The 17,144-nt window shown below is 41.3% G+C and overlaps 1 protein-coding gene across 11 annotated transcripts in view; it reads right to left on the reverse strand.

Annotated features, from left to right (window-relative positions):
- Nucleotides 1–1,129: 1,129 nt before the first annotated feature.
- LOC121909705 (connector enhancer of kinase suppressor of ras 2-like) overlaps nucleotides 1,130–17,144 on the reverse strand; it is a 31,829-nt gene continuing 15,814 nt past the window's right edge. For 4 of the 11 annotated variants that reach the window (XM_042430312.1, XM_042430309.1, XM_042430310.1 and 1 more), the window contains exons 9-22: nucleotides 14,223–14,369; nucleotides 12,552–12,685; nucleotides 11,270–11,472; nucleotides 11,013–11,102; nucleotides 9,955–10,145; nucleotides 9,796–9,844; nucleotides 9,497–9,675; nucleotides 9,316–9,389; nucleotides 7,730–7,801; nucleotides 7,405–7,472; nucleotides 5,864–5,982; nucleotides 5,291–5,780; nucleotides 2,546–2,745; nucleotides 1,131–2,458 (exon numbers count right to left, since the gene is read on the reverse strand). In XM_042430312.1, coding sequence (XP_042286246.1) covers nucleotides 2,411–2,458; nucleotides 2,546–2,745; nucleotides 5,291–5,780; nucleotides 5,864–5,982; nucleotides 7,405–7,472; nucleotides 7,730–7,801; nucleotides 9,316–9,389; nucleotides 9,497–9,675; nucleotides 9,796–9,844; nucleotides 9,955–10,145; nucleotides 11,013–11,102; nucleotides 11,270–11,472; nucleotides 12,552–12,685; nucleotides 14,223–14,369 — 2,064 coding nt within the window. In that variant the 3' untranslated portion in view covers nucleotides 1,131–2,410. Of the gene's footprint in view, nucleotides 2,459–2,545; nucleotides 2,746–5,290; nucleotides 5,781–5,863; nucleotides 5,983–7,404; nucleotides 7,473–7,729; nucleotides 7,802–9,315; nucleotides 9,390–9,496; nucleotides 9,676–9,795; nucleotides 9,845–9,954; nucleotides 10,146–11,012; nucleotides 11,103–11,269; nucleotides 11,473–12,551; nucleotides 12,686–14,222; nucleotides 14,370–17,144 lie in introns of all 11 variants that reach the window. The other 7 variants (XM_042430316.1, XM_042430311.1, XM_042430308.1 and 4 more) reach the window with 5 other exon arrangements.

Below are 17,144 nucleotides of genomic sequence, written 5' to 3' on the forward strand. Positions count from 1 at the left end.
TAGTAGGTTGTTTACAGTTGAAATGCTAATAATCATTATGCTAACCACATAAATCATTGAAAATCCCAAAAACAAATATGTATCTGCTTCTTTACTTGTGCCTAATCCTGTTTGTTGAATACACTTGCAGTAATTTACTCAAGATTTTACTTTATTTCCAATAAGTAGCATCCAAATTTGCAATTTTAGCTTAATTCTTTTCTTGAGCCACTGTTCATATAAGGCAACTGAAGCAAGAATCTTACTCAAAAGCTGACTGAGGACAATTAATATCCCCAAGACCTTCTACATTACTCATATCATGAGACAAGATGGTAATATGGTTATTAATACGATAGAACATCTGCAGTGTGAAAATTGGTTGATTAAATTTGCTCTATGTGCTGTATTCTCTATTGCTCTCTGTGTTCATTATAGTTTGCAAGACTGCACATGAATATAAAGGTTCAACCAAAACGTTAAGTCACTTTGAATTTCTGTGTAATAATAAAGAAAAAAGAATTAAAAAAGAGAAAAGAAACAAACTGGCTACACAGACAAACAAAGACAATGTAGGACATGAGCAAAAATCTGGATAACATGCAACTGTTTTCTGTAATTTCCTGGAAGACAAAATGAAAGGAATCTTGTCTTCATGCTTTTTCATTTTTGTCAACAAAGTCTTGTGTAAAAACACAGGTTATTTTTTCATGAAAAGCATAACCTGATGTAAAAGCTACTGCCGCCTACATCCTCTCACAACGAATCTTCACACTCAGAGATTCCAGGTAACCAAGAATCACTGGAAGTCATCCAAGAATTCACAGTACATTAGTCACCTTCCTAACATGTCAAGGAGACAGAAGCCATCATGCATTGATGAAAAAACTGATCAAAATGTGTGTCTATGTGTTAATAATTTATCTGTGGCAACATGGTGCAGTTATCCTGTCATTCTTTGTGTATCTGGAGTGAGTCTTACCTTGAAGGACTGCAGCAGGTTCTCCATGGTTTCTACCTGCATGCATGTGATTGCAGTGATGTTCCTCTTTAACCTTGACACTTTTCTTCTGTGATTTTTGGATATTGCTGTAAAAACTTACACTGCAGATATGGCACTTGTTTTCTGTGTTGATCTTCTTCTGTGTTATTCTTTATTAATAAAAACATTTACTACATCCTACAAGAACGCCTGAGGCTTCATACGCACATAGAGCGTGTGTGTACTGTTTGCATATTATTATTATTATCTTCTGAGTCAACATTTGTCAGGCTCCCTGGTAGAAGCAGTGTCTAAAAATAGTAGTGATTATGAGAAAAAAAACATTTAACGATATGTCTTATGTGTGCCCATGCCATACTTTATTTAATATAAAAGTAATGTAGCTACAATATGGCACACTTGTGCAATGTCAGTCAATTTCAAATGGCATGGTAATGTGTTTTAGTTATACAAAGCATGCTTGTACATTAAACATTTAATAAATACAGTAATTCCTCTTTTTGCGGTGAACACTTAAAAAAAAATCATCTTTCTAGGGCAAATTGTAAAATAAGTCTTAAAAACACAATGTGGTAGGAGGGGAAGGGGGTTGACACCAGTATTCTCCAGACCAAACGCACTTAGAAATACAAAACTGGTTTACAAACAATCAGGTAGACAGCATGCATACAAAAATAGACGACTACTCTGATCATTCCTTTGTAATTTACAATACTGGTTCATTATTGCCAAGCGTTATATTTTTGTGCTCCTGTTTTGAGGAATAGCTTGCTTTCTGTATCGTCTCTCGTTTCTCTTGGAAAAGTACAATGTACATTCACAATCACTGAGGCACAGCACTTGATTTACAATTTGTATAAGTACCCCAAAACATTGTGTAGTTGCTGTAGTAACGTAATATTAAATATATATATGCACCCTGTACACTCATGGAACAATCATACACACATGCATAACAAAATGTTGTGTACATCCAAAATAGCTTTAATTCCTCCATCACGCCTTACTGAGAGCGGCTGTACACAACTCCAGCGTGATCTTGAAAATGGTTCAACGAAAGCGACGGGAGGTGGCCATGCATGTGAGCGATGAGTTACAAAGCTCTCCGACAAGTCTTTGACACGGACAAAAAGTGCTTATTCGCCAGTCATAAACCCTGTGAGTCTACTATTTTATTTTTATCAAGCCAGACATCTTCTTTGCCTTTTGTGACAGCCCTCATCTTTAAAAGAGAGAGAGACACCGAGTCTCTGTGCTCCTGCGCGGTGAGCGAGGTTGAAGGAGAAGTAAAAGGAGGGGTGATGGAGAGCCGAGCAGGTGAATGAAGGTGTCCGGTGCTTTTCATCTCCAGCAGCTGGATGCCGGCCGCGTCAGGCACAGGCAGAGGCGATACGTTCGAGGATTCATCGACATATGGATCCTCATAGGCTACCCTAAAAAACCCAATGACCGGTTTGTGTCTTGAAGAGGGACATTCTGCAAGGAGGTGGAAGAAGTCATCATTAACAAGCTAATAAACCACACATATGGAGGGACGCGAATGCTCAAAAAAAGTGGTCATACCTTAAGTGAGCTATGGAGGATGCGGAGGCGGTGGAGCTTGTCATTGAGCAGGGGGTCATTCACTCGGCGGACGAATGAGCGCTTGTACTCCAGGCGGCTGGCTGATCTGTGGTCAGCCGAGGTGGACAGACTGGTCTGCTCCAGAGCCCGGTACAAATCCCCTAGAGAGTCCGCCTGCATCCTGAAGTCCCGTCTGTGGCCTGGCATCAAGGACAAGCAATCATTGACAAAAATATTACACCAAACTGAACTTAAGGGTGAGATTTCTTAACAAGATATTTTATCTTGCAATGAATCTGTCATCACTCCACCATATAAAATAGTAGGCAGCCTCTGCCTGCCCACACGTTCACACAAGCCAATTGTGTGCTACCTGCCCAGCATGTCGTGGCAAAGAGCCGAAGTTAACAAGTGGCTGGTGAAAGGTCTCGAAAATCTAGCAGGTTGACAGGCAGGGGGGTGATAGTAATTTGAGGACCACAGGCAAAGAGTGATGTGAGGCCCTGTGTGTGTGTGTCTGTGTATGTGTGTGTGTGTGTGTGTGTATGTGTATGTGTGTGTGTGTGTGTGTGTGTGTGTGTGTGTGTGTGTGTGTGTGTATGTGTTGCACAGCACCGCATGCTCCAGTGATGAAGAGGGGAATCAAACATTTTGTTTTTTAGTCTAGACAGCAGAGTTCTCTGAACCTCAGCAAATAAAACAAAAACTATAACTAAATGACAATATGTGTTTTTGTGATTTGGGTGAACTGACCCTTTAGTTTACTTTAAGTGCAAATAAGTGATCAGTTGTGATCTCAATATTAGAGGTGCAACAATTAGTTGATTAATCAATTAGTCAATTGTCAGAAAATTAACAAATACAATTAGCAACTATATTGATAATTGATTAATTGTTCATTTTTCAAGCAAAAATGCCAAAAACTCAATGTCTCCAGATTCTCAAATGTGACACTTTGCTGCTTCTACTTCACTTTACATTACAGTCAATATCTTTGGGTTTTGTTGGTTGGACAAAACAAGACATCTGAGGATTTGATCCTGATGTTTTACAGACCAAACAATTATTCTATTCATCGAGTAAATAATGATTATAAATGTTGAAAATAATCCTACTCAACATTCTCAACATTTTAGAGAATTTTATGATAAGTACAATAATAAATAAAAATTTACACATTATATTAAAAGACTGAAATACAATTTGCAAGAGTGAAATTTACTAATTTTCTGTGTTTTAGTCATTGAAGCCCAATTTATGTCTTAAGTATTTTTCCCATTTTCCTATATAACCAAATCACACTCATTTGAACTACTGTATATGAGAGTAATCAGTACCTTGTCCTGGCTTAGGGTTACACTGTTACTCACAATGTATGTATGGTTTTGGATCTACATTTCTGTTCTTTTTAATATATCATTCTGTCTTTCACAATGTTATTTTCTTCAGGGAGACAAAGAACCTACAACACTGGGTTCACAGCTAACGCATCATTCTAAAAAACTACCAGGACCCTCCTGGTTTCCTGTTTACATACACTGCCCTCTGTTGGCATGATACTAACTCTACACTAGAGCGCTGAATCTGTTAGTCGTCACTCTGTTTTGTGTTTTGGAAGGAGGGTGGTGCGTTCTGAAGCTTTGGGGCTGTGCTTTGAAATGTATCATGCTTTATTTGCCGCCTGTTTTGTGTTTCTCTCTAGTCTTTACAGGCAGCGGTGGAGAGACTGAACAGTAGAGCAAATAGATAAATGAGGACAAGAAGAGAGGACCCTTAGGCGTGTTTCTTTATCCTGTTCAGAATTCAACATTAACATGGGCTGAAAGGATTCCTCCTCGCTTCACCATCCAAACACTGCCCGGAGGCACAGTGACATCTCGATCGGGCAAGAGAGAGAGAGAGAGAGGGAGAGAGAAAGAGAGAGAGAGAGAGAGGAAAAAGACAGAGAGAAAGAGTGAGCGTGAGTGAGTGAGAGAGAGCGGACTGCCAACATAAATCAGTATCAAATAAGACACTAAATTTCATCTCACTTAGACAACTGCCCTGGAGGTCTTTAAGGGACAGCAAATGGGCTGGCTTCAAATCCAATCCAATAAAGAAATAACAGCCAGTATTCAACCTCTGACATTTGCTGGCTCTGACTGGCCATTAGCAGCTTTGCTTAACAGAATAACCCAGAAAATACAAATGAGTCAAAATACTGATATATTCTAGCAGTGAGCAGGGAAGGTCTCTCCATCAGGAGATATCTGGGTGATCTTAAGGTCTAGTGTGAGAATTTAAATTTTAAAAACTGCATCATTATGGGCATGATGTAAGGTTGCAACTAACAGTATCTTTCATCATTATCAATGTATCAGTCAATTATTTTTTTAATTACTCAATTAATCGTTTAGTCTAAAATTTTAAAAAATGTAGTGAATTATGTCCATCACAAGTTCCCAGAGCTCATGGTGATGTTTTCAAATTGCTTATTTCATTCGACCAACAGTCAAATTCATAAAGAGATTCACTTTACAAAGATGTAAAACACAGAAAAAGCAGCAACATCTCACATCTGCGAAGCTGGAACTAGAGAATCTTTGGTATTATTGTTTCATAAATCACTGAAATTGTTGTTGATTCAGCTCTAGTGGGACACAATATACTGCATTCTCAGAAATGGTTATGATTTTAAATATTAAACGCTTGTGGTACGTGTGAAAAGGTGTAAAACACTGGTTGTTCCATCTCCTGGGGTCTGACCTGTGTCTCTGGCCCGGTCCAGCTGGTAGTGCTGGGGCTCTCTCTGTTCCGATGCACCAGCGGTGGCAGCCAGGATGGCGTGGAGCCCGCTGTCCCTGGGTAGCGTGAAGCTGCGGGGTTTCCCTCCCGCCTCTGAATCAATACTGGACCTGAGAGGCAGAGGCAGGGCTCTGTACTGTTCCTGCAGCAGGCTGCGCTGTGCAGGCAGGGTGGACTGTCTGCGGTACTCCATCGCCAGTTGGTCTCGATCCTCAGATAGCAGGGACTCCTCCATGGGATACGTTTGGAGGTAGTGCATCCTCGTGTTGCTCTCCATCTGGTCCTGCCACGAGTTTCGGTGGCTGCTCGCCTTCTGCCCAGGGGAGATGCCGTTGTTGCTGCCGCTGCTGCCTTCCTGAGGCTCAGAGTGGAACTCCTCATGAGATGAACGTGACTGGAACGTGTCAGAGGAGGAGAGGTGGCCACGTTTCGGTTCCATATAGGGACTCACCTAAATACAAACAGATGGTTAGTGAGGAAAAAAAAAAAAAGAAATCAGTCTCTGTTTATTGAACTACAGGCTGACAGACTCACTGAGGCTGCTCTGGGATAGGTGTCATAAGGTGGTGGCGGACTGTCCTGTTTGGGCATCGAGGGCATCTCCATGTCTTCGTGATCACTCTCACTCCAGTAATCTGTTGTGGACAAACAGACTGTGTCATGTTATTATTTCTGTAGCAAAACCAAACTCTTTAAATGCAGCAGAAAGGAGAAGCTTTTTATATCATTTTACAAGGAGAAAAATGAGGCTTATGGCTTATAAGACGATGGTTCAGATGCTTGTAGCTGCTACGAATCATTCACATTTCCGATTTCTGATTTAGCTTCTGAACTGCTGCTTCAGGTCAAAATGATCAGGTGTTCTGACAGGTGTAGGTGCGGTGTCGTTGTGGTGTAGGAGTGACGGAGACAACTCCTGGTCTGACTACTGTCGAGCGTGAGTGTGAAAAAGGATGAATCAAAGATGCGAGAACTTCCTGTTACGCCGTCTGGAGGTGTTATGGGTCTAATTTAGAAACTTGAAGCCATCTCCTTCATAAATCCAATGACAAACCAGCCCTCACCCACCCACCTTTGCAAGGTTTCCACAGAGGCCTCTCTAAATAGCACAAGGGTTAGTTATATTATTTCCTGTTCATTTGTAAGAAGCCGAAGAACGCCAGAATATGAGAATAACAAGCACGCCTTCTGTGTGAGATGTGAAGTGGAAGTGACAATGCAAGAGAGGTGCTAAAAAGCCTCTGCTGCTGTACCTGAAATAAGATCTGTGAATTTGTCACATAAGGTCTGGTTTTTCCAGGTTATTGCATCAAATTACACAAGACGATGCAAGGTTATGATTTAAGCATTTCGATTCCCCCCATCTGTTTCCTCATAATCCCTCTGACTTTGACAGTCAACTGACAGCAAAGGGGGGAGATGGTACTGATTAAGCCTGAAGTCACAAAAAGAAGAAGAAAAAGAGTAAGAGCTACCAATATATAAAATATATTGAAATTAATATAAATATTCAGGACAAACTTACAACAGGCAACAAGTAGTTTCCAAGCTCGTCACTTTAAAGCAAGTGTCTAAATCTAGACTAGAAGCAAAAATATGATTTAAGTAAACGACATCTTTATAGCAATTTTCTGGCTGGTACGCACCTGACGTGGTATTAAATATCCACAGAAATTCTGCTGCACATTGATTTCTAGATTTTCTCATCCTAAGCAGAGAAATAAATGTGTTCATAAGTAGATTTTTTTTTGTTGGTCGGGTGTTAAAGTCATGAAGCCTGTAGCTTTAAGCTGATTTATTTCCAGCGTGTATAAGATGGAGCTGAAGGAGCAGATACACTGTGATGGAAAATGACTACTGTGAACCTGTGATAGCAAATTAAAACCACGCCAATTGAAGACTAGGCAAAACAATTATCTATGCAGTCGTCATTATTTATTTATATATGACTCCTTGATCTAAAATTAACAACTTGCCGTCCCGCTGCTTAATATCATCAGTTTTTATGTAATTGTTGACCATCGACCTGAAGCAGACAAAGACTCCTTTGCACAACAGTCTGTGACTAATCTCACCTTGGTCCTGGCGAATTTTCTCTTGCTCAGAGTACCCTGCCACTGCCATACTGAGACGACTTAGCCACCTGTGGGGGAGAACATGACGCACATGTCATGACGCACAGCAGCTTGACATCCAATAAAACATCTTGTGATCCTGTGTGTGTGTGTGCGTGTGTGTGTGTCTCCCTGTTTGATCAATCATCTTACAAAACTGCTTTGTTTCGAGTGGAGTGGGCAGTCCAGTAGGGGGATTCAGTTTCCAACCAGTGGGGGGTTTAAATGTGGCTGCATTGGGATTGAGAGAGTTAACAGCCTGACTATCTCAGCTTCATTAACTCACCGGGACATGTCGTCTACATTTTCCGCCGCAAAGTAGAAGGTCTTTATCTTCGGATGGCAAGCCTTGAAAGCGCTGAAAGAGAACCAGGAGTATATTTAATCGTATGTGAGCACAAGAACAGGGATGTATAGCATACATTACCATATGAATACAGAAAACTGTCGAGATAAACTGGCACACGATCACACATACAGTAATCCAGACTGACACAAAAACAGCAAGACTTTGCATCATAAGATTTAACTGCTGTGCTTCTTTTTTGGGAGCTGTAAGAAAGTCTGAGTCATTTTCATTAGGGTGCATGCAAACACAATCCTGTATCCACGGTGTGAAAGCCGAGTTGCATAATCAAGATAGATCTACATAGATTATCAGTCACAAGGCTCTTATAATAACTTTCAAAGCCACTGAATTTGCTGGCATTTAAAAGGAGAGGTTCACAATTTTTCTAGACTGTCCTAAAACAACAGTCAGGTGCCCAAATGAACACTGAAGCCTGTTTTTCTCTCTGTAATCATTCCTCCTGTGTAATGTAAGGGATGGAAGACAAACTCTACAAGCTCTCCTTGCGTGCAAAGATGTATTTAAAAGTTTAATTGAAGCTAATATGAAGCTTCAGCTGTCCAAATTAGTCAAATCAAGTCATCAAGGTTTCAAGTTACTGTCTTTTTAGTGCCATGTTCCCTCTTTCTGTTGCAATCCTTCCACTGCAGCTGAACGGGAAAACACTGAGACGGAAAGAGGGAAATTACAGCAAGAAAAACCTGTTTCGATGTTCATATGGGCACCTGAATATTGTTTTAACACAGACTTGAAAAATTGTGAACCTATCCCTTAACCAATCAGCAAACAACAAACCCATCATATGTGCTAACAGCTATTTGCCACCAAATATAAAGCAATGTCTACTATTTGAATACGCCTTTGTTTCACAACATATTTTGACTTGTCATACAGGTGTTACTAATCACATTAATGTTCATAATTAATGTGTCCCAGTAAGCCATGACAGTGTGGTCCATCTAGTCTCTCTTTCTTAAGTAGCTTTGTTTATGCTTAGAATTGCTTACAACGTCACTGATTAAATGTGATCTATACACATCTTGTTCTTAATTCTTGTTTTATGGTTTTTAGTTTAACTTTTTATACATCTGTTCTATTACTGTACTGCATTATAAGCTGGTAAGTAAACTCAGTCTTCTACATCTACTACCAGTCCTACAACAGCTTCTACTTTTAAAGCTTTTTGTTCCTTGACTCAGATTTAAATTTTTATCCTATACAAAATTATAATAAAGGCACAAATGTATGCATCTGCAATCCTACCTGTATAACATATTTAAATGTTGCTAGTTGATAGGGTGAGCGCAATTTGTTTGTGAGTCAGGCATCCTCTGTAAACTGTCCGCTTTGCACGGTCAACACCTCAAGGTTTTCAATATATATGCCAATTTTTCTTCTGCCAAGAACCAATTTGCACAAATTACCTCTGCACTGACAGAATTTGTATCCAGTTTTTTTCTCGTTTTGAAAATTAATGGAAAAGCAATGCAAATCTAGAAAGCTTGAAAAGAAAAACTACTCACAACTTCCTTCTGCATTCAGTGGCACGATCAATCTTAAACTCGGGGAGGCTGACAAAGCCCTCTGCCTTCTCGTCCTGTGATGAGCAACAGCAGAGTGAAATCAAAGTGCCCTTTAATAAAAAAAGTCTTCACATTCTAAATTGATGTATTTTAAAGCTTTGACAAAAATCATCATATTCACCTCTTCGTTCATGTACCAGTACAGGCACGTGCCTTTCAAGATGAACCAGTACTTCTTCCACTTCTGAGAAAAATAGGTTTTAGCATCCTTCTTTTTCCACAGCCAGCCTTCACAGTCCCCCTGACCCAAGTCCCTGCAGGAAATCCGCCGCTTACTGATTGAAGACATGGGGCTTCCAGCTACAGGCGCCAGCAGGGGAGCAGAACAGACAAGAAATCAGAAAACACGCCATATGAAACACCTGCTCATGTTTGGGTTTGAGTACACGTGAGCGCTCAAGTGAAACCGCTTATTCCTACCTTTACTTTTCTTCTTTGACCTTGACAGCAGCGAGGATCGTTCAAACACCTGCAAAGCAAAACAGAATGACGTCATGCAGAGGAGAAGCTCCTGCTTCTACGCTATCTCGCAGCAAAAACATTTGACTTTCATTGATCACAAAGGCACAAGGGACTAACATGGTAGAGGGATGCAGAGTCAGAGCTGGATGTGGACAGGGAGACTTCCATCTGGAGGGCGGGGACAAGTGTGTAATGGGTGGGGCTGCCTCCCCTCTCCGTCTTCCTCCTGTTTTGACTTAGGCTGCGTCCTAGAAGGAACTCTTCCCCCGGGGCTTTGTCTTCACTCGCAAAACGCAGCAGGGAATTCTCTGCAGGGGCACGATAGAGGCAAACTCAGTACTGCACACACTTTATGAAATTAAATTGTCATTTGCATAATAAATGCTTTGTATATTTCCCCAAAATGCATCTGCATTTCAAGATGCTGCAGCAATTCAATAACACAATGAAGTAGCTGACTTGTCAATGAGTTTTTCTACCTGGACCAGGGACGTTTAACCACATACCAGTTCTAAAAAAGGCATGAAAGGCATTTAAAAATCTACAAAGGAAGGCTGTTGTCAGGCAGGAAGCCCTGAAAACTTTCAAATACTGTCTCTTGTAGATAAATATAGCACCATCACTTTTTTTTCTGAAAAGCCCAAAGGAGCAACATATCACCACCATCCCCAGAGGAAACAAACACATCACTCAAATCTTTCTTTGAGACTGAAATAAAGCAATTCAGTCTCCTCCCACTCCACTTACCACCTAGCGCAACAGTCACCAACAAAATGTGAAAATCTCAGGAAAATATATTCCTACGGTTGCCAAAGCAACAGTGTACTTTATATATCTAAACAGAGAGAAAGAGCGAAACAGAGTGAGAAATAGAGAGAGAGAGAGAGAGACAGAGAGAGAGAGACAGATAGAGAGAGAGGGGGGGATGAAGGGTAAAAAAGGAGCAGTGATAGATTATGAACATATGGATGAGATGGAGGCAAGAACTGATATCCAGCATGTTATCAGTTTTGACAGGCCAGCTCATCCTTCTACTTTTTGGCTCCGAGATCTGAGAGGGTGAGGATATTATGAGGTATCCACCCACTCACCTCAGCTCCCTCTGTCCCTCTCTGTCTCTCCCTCCTTTTCTCTGCCACCCTTTCTTTTTCTCTCTCCCACTGCCTCCCACTCACCTCTCCTGCTCTCTCTCTTCAGCTTGGCCAGGTCTTCGTTGTCTCCCACCCAGTTGTATTCCACCGGCATTGAGATGGGCCTGAGCCTGCCTGGAGCAAGGAGGCCCAGGGAACGTCAATATCACACAGTTGCCCACACACACACATCAAACAGCTGCAGACGTCTCGAAAACATACGAACGTCACATTTGCACGACTCTGAGCTCCTGGCTCTCACGATTACAGCAGCGGGTCGTCTAACAGGGCCAAAGTCTTACCATAGGTGGGAGTGCTCCCCCTGCGGACTGATGACACGTCTTGGTTTTGGTCGTACTCGTAACAGTATAGTATAGCGTCTTCCTCCACTAGAGGAAATCGCCGCCGACACTCCTGGTCCAGGTAGGAGTTTGGTGACTCAGATCCCTTGGCGACATGGACGTCTGACGGAGGATCGTCCTCCTGCAGATTTACTTTTTCATCTCTGCAGTAACAGAAAAGCAGGAAGCAACTTAATGTCAGTAAAGATTTGAACTAGTGCACGAAAAGAAAACTGTACTGTAGGGTGAAAATTTTACATCTTCAGCATGTCATCGGTCAAAAACAGTCATGTTTTGATCTTAAAGAATAAGGCTATAATCATAGTCCATCCCTAAATACTCTCCGACTTCCCTACCCTGTCTGTGGCTCTCACCCCCAAGCCCATTTGTTCTTAGAAAAGATATGCACCCTGAAAAATTCATTATATATCATTTTTTAAAAATCTTACTCTAACAGGAGTAAATAGTATATTTGTTGGGGACTATTTTCAGCTGCAGATTATTACGCCTTTGGTGCACTTGAGTATTTATGTCAGCAGGATGGTGAATGAGGGATTGACTAAAAATAAACTACAGTGCCCATGTTCATGGTAATGAAGGAAATGGTGTGAGTCACTGATGTGTTTTTAATACTTTTTGGACAACAATGGAGCTATATGGGAGAGAAGATCAAGCTTTGGCTAAAATATAGAATACCACCAGACTCACCCTCTAAGTGTTAGCTTTAGTCTTTTATACTCAGTGAAAAATTTACATTACAAAAACACATAAAACAGCAATATTAAAGATGCCTTCTGGAGTTTTCTTGTACAACAAAACAAATACACTGTGTGTATCTGTGAGGCCAAAAAAAGTGCAGAATCCATTTCATTCCTCATGAAACATTTGCAAAGCAGATTTTTAAAATATTCTAACTAGTTCATTGGTTACATCCATGCTCGCATGCTGTTTCTTGGCTCATCACAGCCACTTCTAGATCATTGGAAGATCAGATTGGAATCGTTTGAGACCATTGGCAGGACTGTGCCTATGGTGGCACATTGCATAGCTTCATTGCATGTATTTCAGGCTTGTAACTTGGCGGCAGAAATGTGTATCGCAACGCCAAAACAGGAACCCACTTGTAAAAGCATTGCTCCACAGCACTACTAGTGGTCAAAAACTCCACTGGGTACCTTTAATATTTGTGAAAACAAGCACTGTGTGTTTTATGTTATTTTACGTTGTTTATGTGTGTGTTCACCTGGGGGTGTAGGGTTCTGCTGGAGGAGGTGGGATGTAGAGATCCTGCAGGGCACAACTACTCCTCCTGGATGGAGTGCTTAAAGTGCTGGTGGGCGTGGCAACACTGCTGCTGGGGCTCTGAGGGAAGATTGGCTGCGTGTGAGTGAGTGTGTGTGTATGTGTGAGTGTGTGTGAAAGAGAGAGAGACAGGAGGACAGACAGAAAGAGAGAGAGAGAGGAACAGTTACAGGGATTGACACATTGAAAATTCGGAGTTCACAGCAGTTCAGTCAGTTAGTCAGTCAGGGACGGTTCGTTCGGTTCAGGCTGTGCCACTGAGCATCTCAACCATGAAATGAGCAGTGTACTGTACGTTTCTGATGCTCCAGTTCTAACTGGTGCACACAAGAAGACAGGTTGGTGTGCAGTCTAGTCATCCCTCTCATTCAGGTCAAGGAAAATCTGGTCGTAGCCTACATAGTCTGTTAAATGCAGTGCACGGAGATAGATTACGCCTGTCCTTGTTTATTTGTGATACCTTTATAACAAAATATTATCATCTTGAAATATGTATTATATTAAACCAAAGTAAAATCATCAAGATGTCTGTTTTGCAGCGATAAAACATTTGACTTTGATAGATTTATCCAAAAAACGCTTCAGAGCTTATTAAATGTGTAAGAACTGAAATTCTTTCAACAATGGAATATTAATTTGTCACTGCTGAAACTATGCTAATATGTTGCATAACACGCAGCTGACTAATATCAGAGATGTATTATCAGGAGTTGTGCTCCATCTTAAGACCATTATGCATGTCAGAGGCTGCAGGGCTTCCACAGCACACTGTTCTCTTCGATAACTTAACAGACTACCTTGACATTCTTAATTTTAGTCACATTTCAGAAAAGAAAACATTCTAGTTTTCATGTTCTCTTTTCCCTCCTTTTCTGTCCTTAAAAAATGCCAGCAGGAGAGCAAATTGGATTTAGGTAGAGAAGAAGAATGTGAGGATGTGAAGAGGGAGGAGGAGGCTGAGCGGTGCTGCGCTTCAGGGCCTCAGGGGGGTAAAAACATTTTCTCTGGCCTGGGACTCAAAGAAAGGCTGGGCTACATTAATACACATCCCCTCTCATTTCCACCCATTCTGGCTCAGGCACACGATCCTAATAATGTAATTGGTTTGGCCAAAGTAGGACAACAGATGCCACTTAGGGCTGAAATGTCAACTTGTGAATGAATGATGCTGGAAGCTTTAACCAATTAGTGTCAAGTTGTGCTACATAAACGGGGTGGACGCAATAAAAGCAATATCAGTACAATACAGTGCAACACCCATAGCTATCTCTGAAAAGAAACTGAACATTATGAGCTTTACATGGATGATGTTTGTTTCAGGGCTCTTGTATTAGATTGCGTTGTATTCCAAAGCTACTACTTTAATTGAGCCCACCCCATCTTTACTTTGTACTTTTCTGTTTATTTTATAACTTGGCCAAATACTGGCTCATGCGAGACTTTGGTGTCTTGTGTCAGAAGTCTGTCCAGTCTTATTTTTAACATGAAAAGGGACAGATGCCAAGAAATATACACATATACAAACATAACACTCATGATGCACATCCATATTCACATACAGAAACAGGCATGCATCAACATTATCTGTGGAGGATGAAAGCAACAGTCATACTTGCAGAGCCAACGGTTTCCATCTCATGTTCTTGAGCAGAGCGGGAGTTGAGGTGAGCGTGCTCTGTGGGCGTTTCTTCAGCGTCAAGGTGACACCTGCAGGGTCCCCACGCAACAAGTTCACCAGGTTCTTCAGCTGCCAGCCCACCTAGCAAACAACAAAAGCATGATAGACTTAAAGGTTTCCTCGACATAGAAAGATTCATCCAATAATAAGCCGATATTTTAATATCAATGTCCAGTTGGGGATCAGTACATCACAAAAGGGATTTAACATACAGTACATCCAGTTCATAAATACCTTTAAATTTGATCTTCCAAATACTTTGTGGCTGTTTATCAGAGTCTCTTTTCGCATATGATTTGGATGACTTTTCTTTCCCATTTTATGCTGAAGTTTAGCTTGCCACGCAGGCTTTTTATTCGAAGTATTGTTTTACTTGTTATTTTAATAATACACATGAATCCTGATGGTGGGGAACTGCAGCCTCTGTTGGTTGTGTTAATGATGTTAAATACAAAGTTGGATGCCCAAGGGCAGCTCGTACACCTCCTGTGATATCAATCTGCAGGCACTGTCATGTTGTGGTAAGCACTGATGTTGCACATCGTGAACAGCTGCATGCCTTGTAAATAGTCTTTAACCCAGTTCTGATGACATTTGGCACAAAAAACACCCTGCCCAGAGAAACACTGTCTGCTGCTGAACTAAATATGCCAGGTCCAGTTTGGGGAGGAAATATCCTCTCTTGCTTGGCTGACTGCACTGAATTTCAGTACATTGTGTATTCCAAGCAGCCTGAGAAAGCTGGCATTTTTCAGGCACTGACCTAGCAATCACTTTGTTCCTTTCCAAGTAATTTTTAACCTTGACAGCCACAACACAGAAATTCTTCACACACACAGAGTGCATTAAAGAGACAGATAGGCAGAAACAGACACTTTTAGAATCCAAAGCCTGCTTTATTCCATAATACAAAGATTGTCTTGCTGTGTCTGGCCAAAAAAGATTGTGTTTATTTAAAGCACCCCTGATTCTCACCTTGTTTTCAGCTATTTAGTGTTCTGCTTTTGTTAAGAAATGTCCTGCTTTAAGGTGTTTCTTATAAACATTGTGTCACTGACTTCTACATTCTGTTTCTCTCTCTTCAGGGGAATCTGGTAACACTCTCCAGTGATAAATTTACTGTCCTGCATGGAGATTTTTATGTGTTTGGAGCCTTCCCCATTTATTGACAATTCCACCAGAGGTTCAATCTATCATTGCTGCCTGTAGTTATTTATTTCTGACATGCTGTCGTAATTTTTTACAGCCTTCTAATCCTGTGCTCAACAGCACTGAATAATGTGCCAGTTCTTTAGCTTATTCTACACATGTAATAACATTCTCAAAGTTAATCACAAGGCAACTTTTACCTCTGAGGATTTTTCTTTATTAATTTCCTTTGGTTGATGAACCTCCTTTGCCTCAGAAGCCTTTCTTACTGTATGTCTGATTTGCATGGAAAGGGATGCTCAAATCCAATGAACTTTGGTGCGTGTCTTACTGCTGGACTTCTCCTAGTTGCTTTTATTGTAGATCAGTCATCCGTGAACTCTTTCAACCACCTCCTCTTTCCATAATAGTGTTTTTTTAAGCCCCAAAGTTTGTTTTAATATCTTGCAGGCCTGAAGATGTCTTTTTTGTGTTATGATTAAAAACTTTCAGAGCATTTCTTTTTTGTTTTTTGTATCTTTCTGTGAGAAGAGATACTCCCAGGCCACCGCCAACACATATCTACTGTTCAGTGAAATATTACTTTGTTTCTCCAAAGGGTTCCCTCTAGCTTAGTGCCCTCCATCCACCCAACAGCAGTGTATTCAATTGGGATGTTCATGAATAATCAATCATCATGAACTAAAAGGAATAGTTCAAATTTTTAGTGAAATGTGCTTTTTTGTGCCGAGAGTAAGATTACAGTTAACTCTCAAACTCACTCAGTTACTCTGAGCTGCTGCTTGTTTATGCAACAGCAGCAGCAGCAGCAGCAGCAGTGGACATCTCCAGCTCCACCACCACTCCAGCATCCACTGGAACTCTGTCCCAGCCCCAGTCAATCAATCAAGTTTATTTGTCACATTTAATCATAAAAGGTACAATCACAGTGAAATGTAATCCCGCCAGTTCCTTCAATTCCTAAATGAAAAAGAATTTAATAGAATAGAAATAGTAATAATATATGTGTATGATTGGAGGGGTGGGGGCAGTCTTAGGCAGTGACCTCATTTAGGATCCTAGCGGCCTGAGAGTTGAAGCTCTTCCTGAGCCTCTCAGTTCTGGCCTGATGTATGAGGTACCTTCTTCCCGACCGCAGCAGGGAGAAAAGGTCGTTATCTGGGTGGTTGGGATCCTTAATGATTCTTCTAGCCTTATTCTTGCAGTGTCTGATGTAGATATCCTGTAGGCAGGGTAGAGCACCGCCTATTGTATGTTCAGCTGACCGAACCACTCTTTGCAGAGCCTTGCAGTCCTGTTTGGTGTTGTTTCCGTACCAGGCAGTGATGTTCCCCATCAGGATGCTCTCCAGGAATAGAACATTCCTCAGTATTTGAGGAAATACCCAGAATTTCCTCAAGCGTCTGAGCTGAAACAGTCTCTGTCTTGCCTTTCTCACCATTGAGTCTGTATGCAGCACCCAGGTCAGACTTTCAGTGATATGGACACCATGGTACTTGAAGCTGTCCACCCTCGCCACCAAGGACCCATTGATATTGAAGGGCGTAGTTCCTTCCCTGCCTCTTCTCAAAGTCCACTCTCAGCTCCTTAGTCTTGCTGATGTTCAGGAGTAGGTTGTTGTCCTGACACCAGCGGGTCAGGTCCTCTATTTCCTTCAGGTAGGCCTTTTCATGGTTATCTGTGTTCAGGCCGACCACAGCTATGTCG

This window comes from Thunnus maccoyii, chromosome 13 (assembly GCF_910596095.1).
Source record: "Thunnus maccoyii chromosome 13, fThuMac1.1, whole genome shotgun sequence".
NCBI classification, from domain to species: domain Eukaryota; kingdom Metazoa; phylum Chordata; class Actinopteri; order Scombriformes; family Scombridae; genus Thunnus; species Thunnus maccoyii.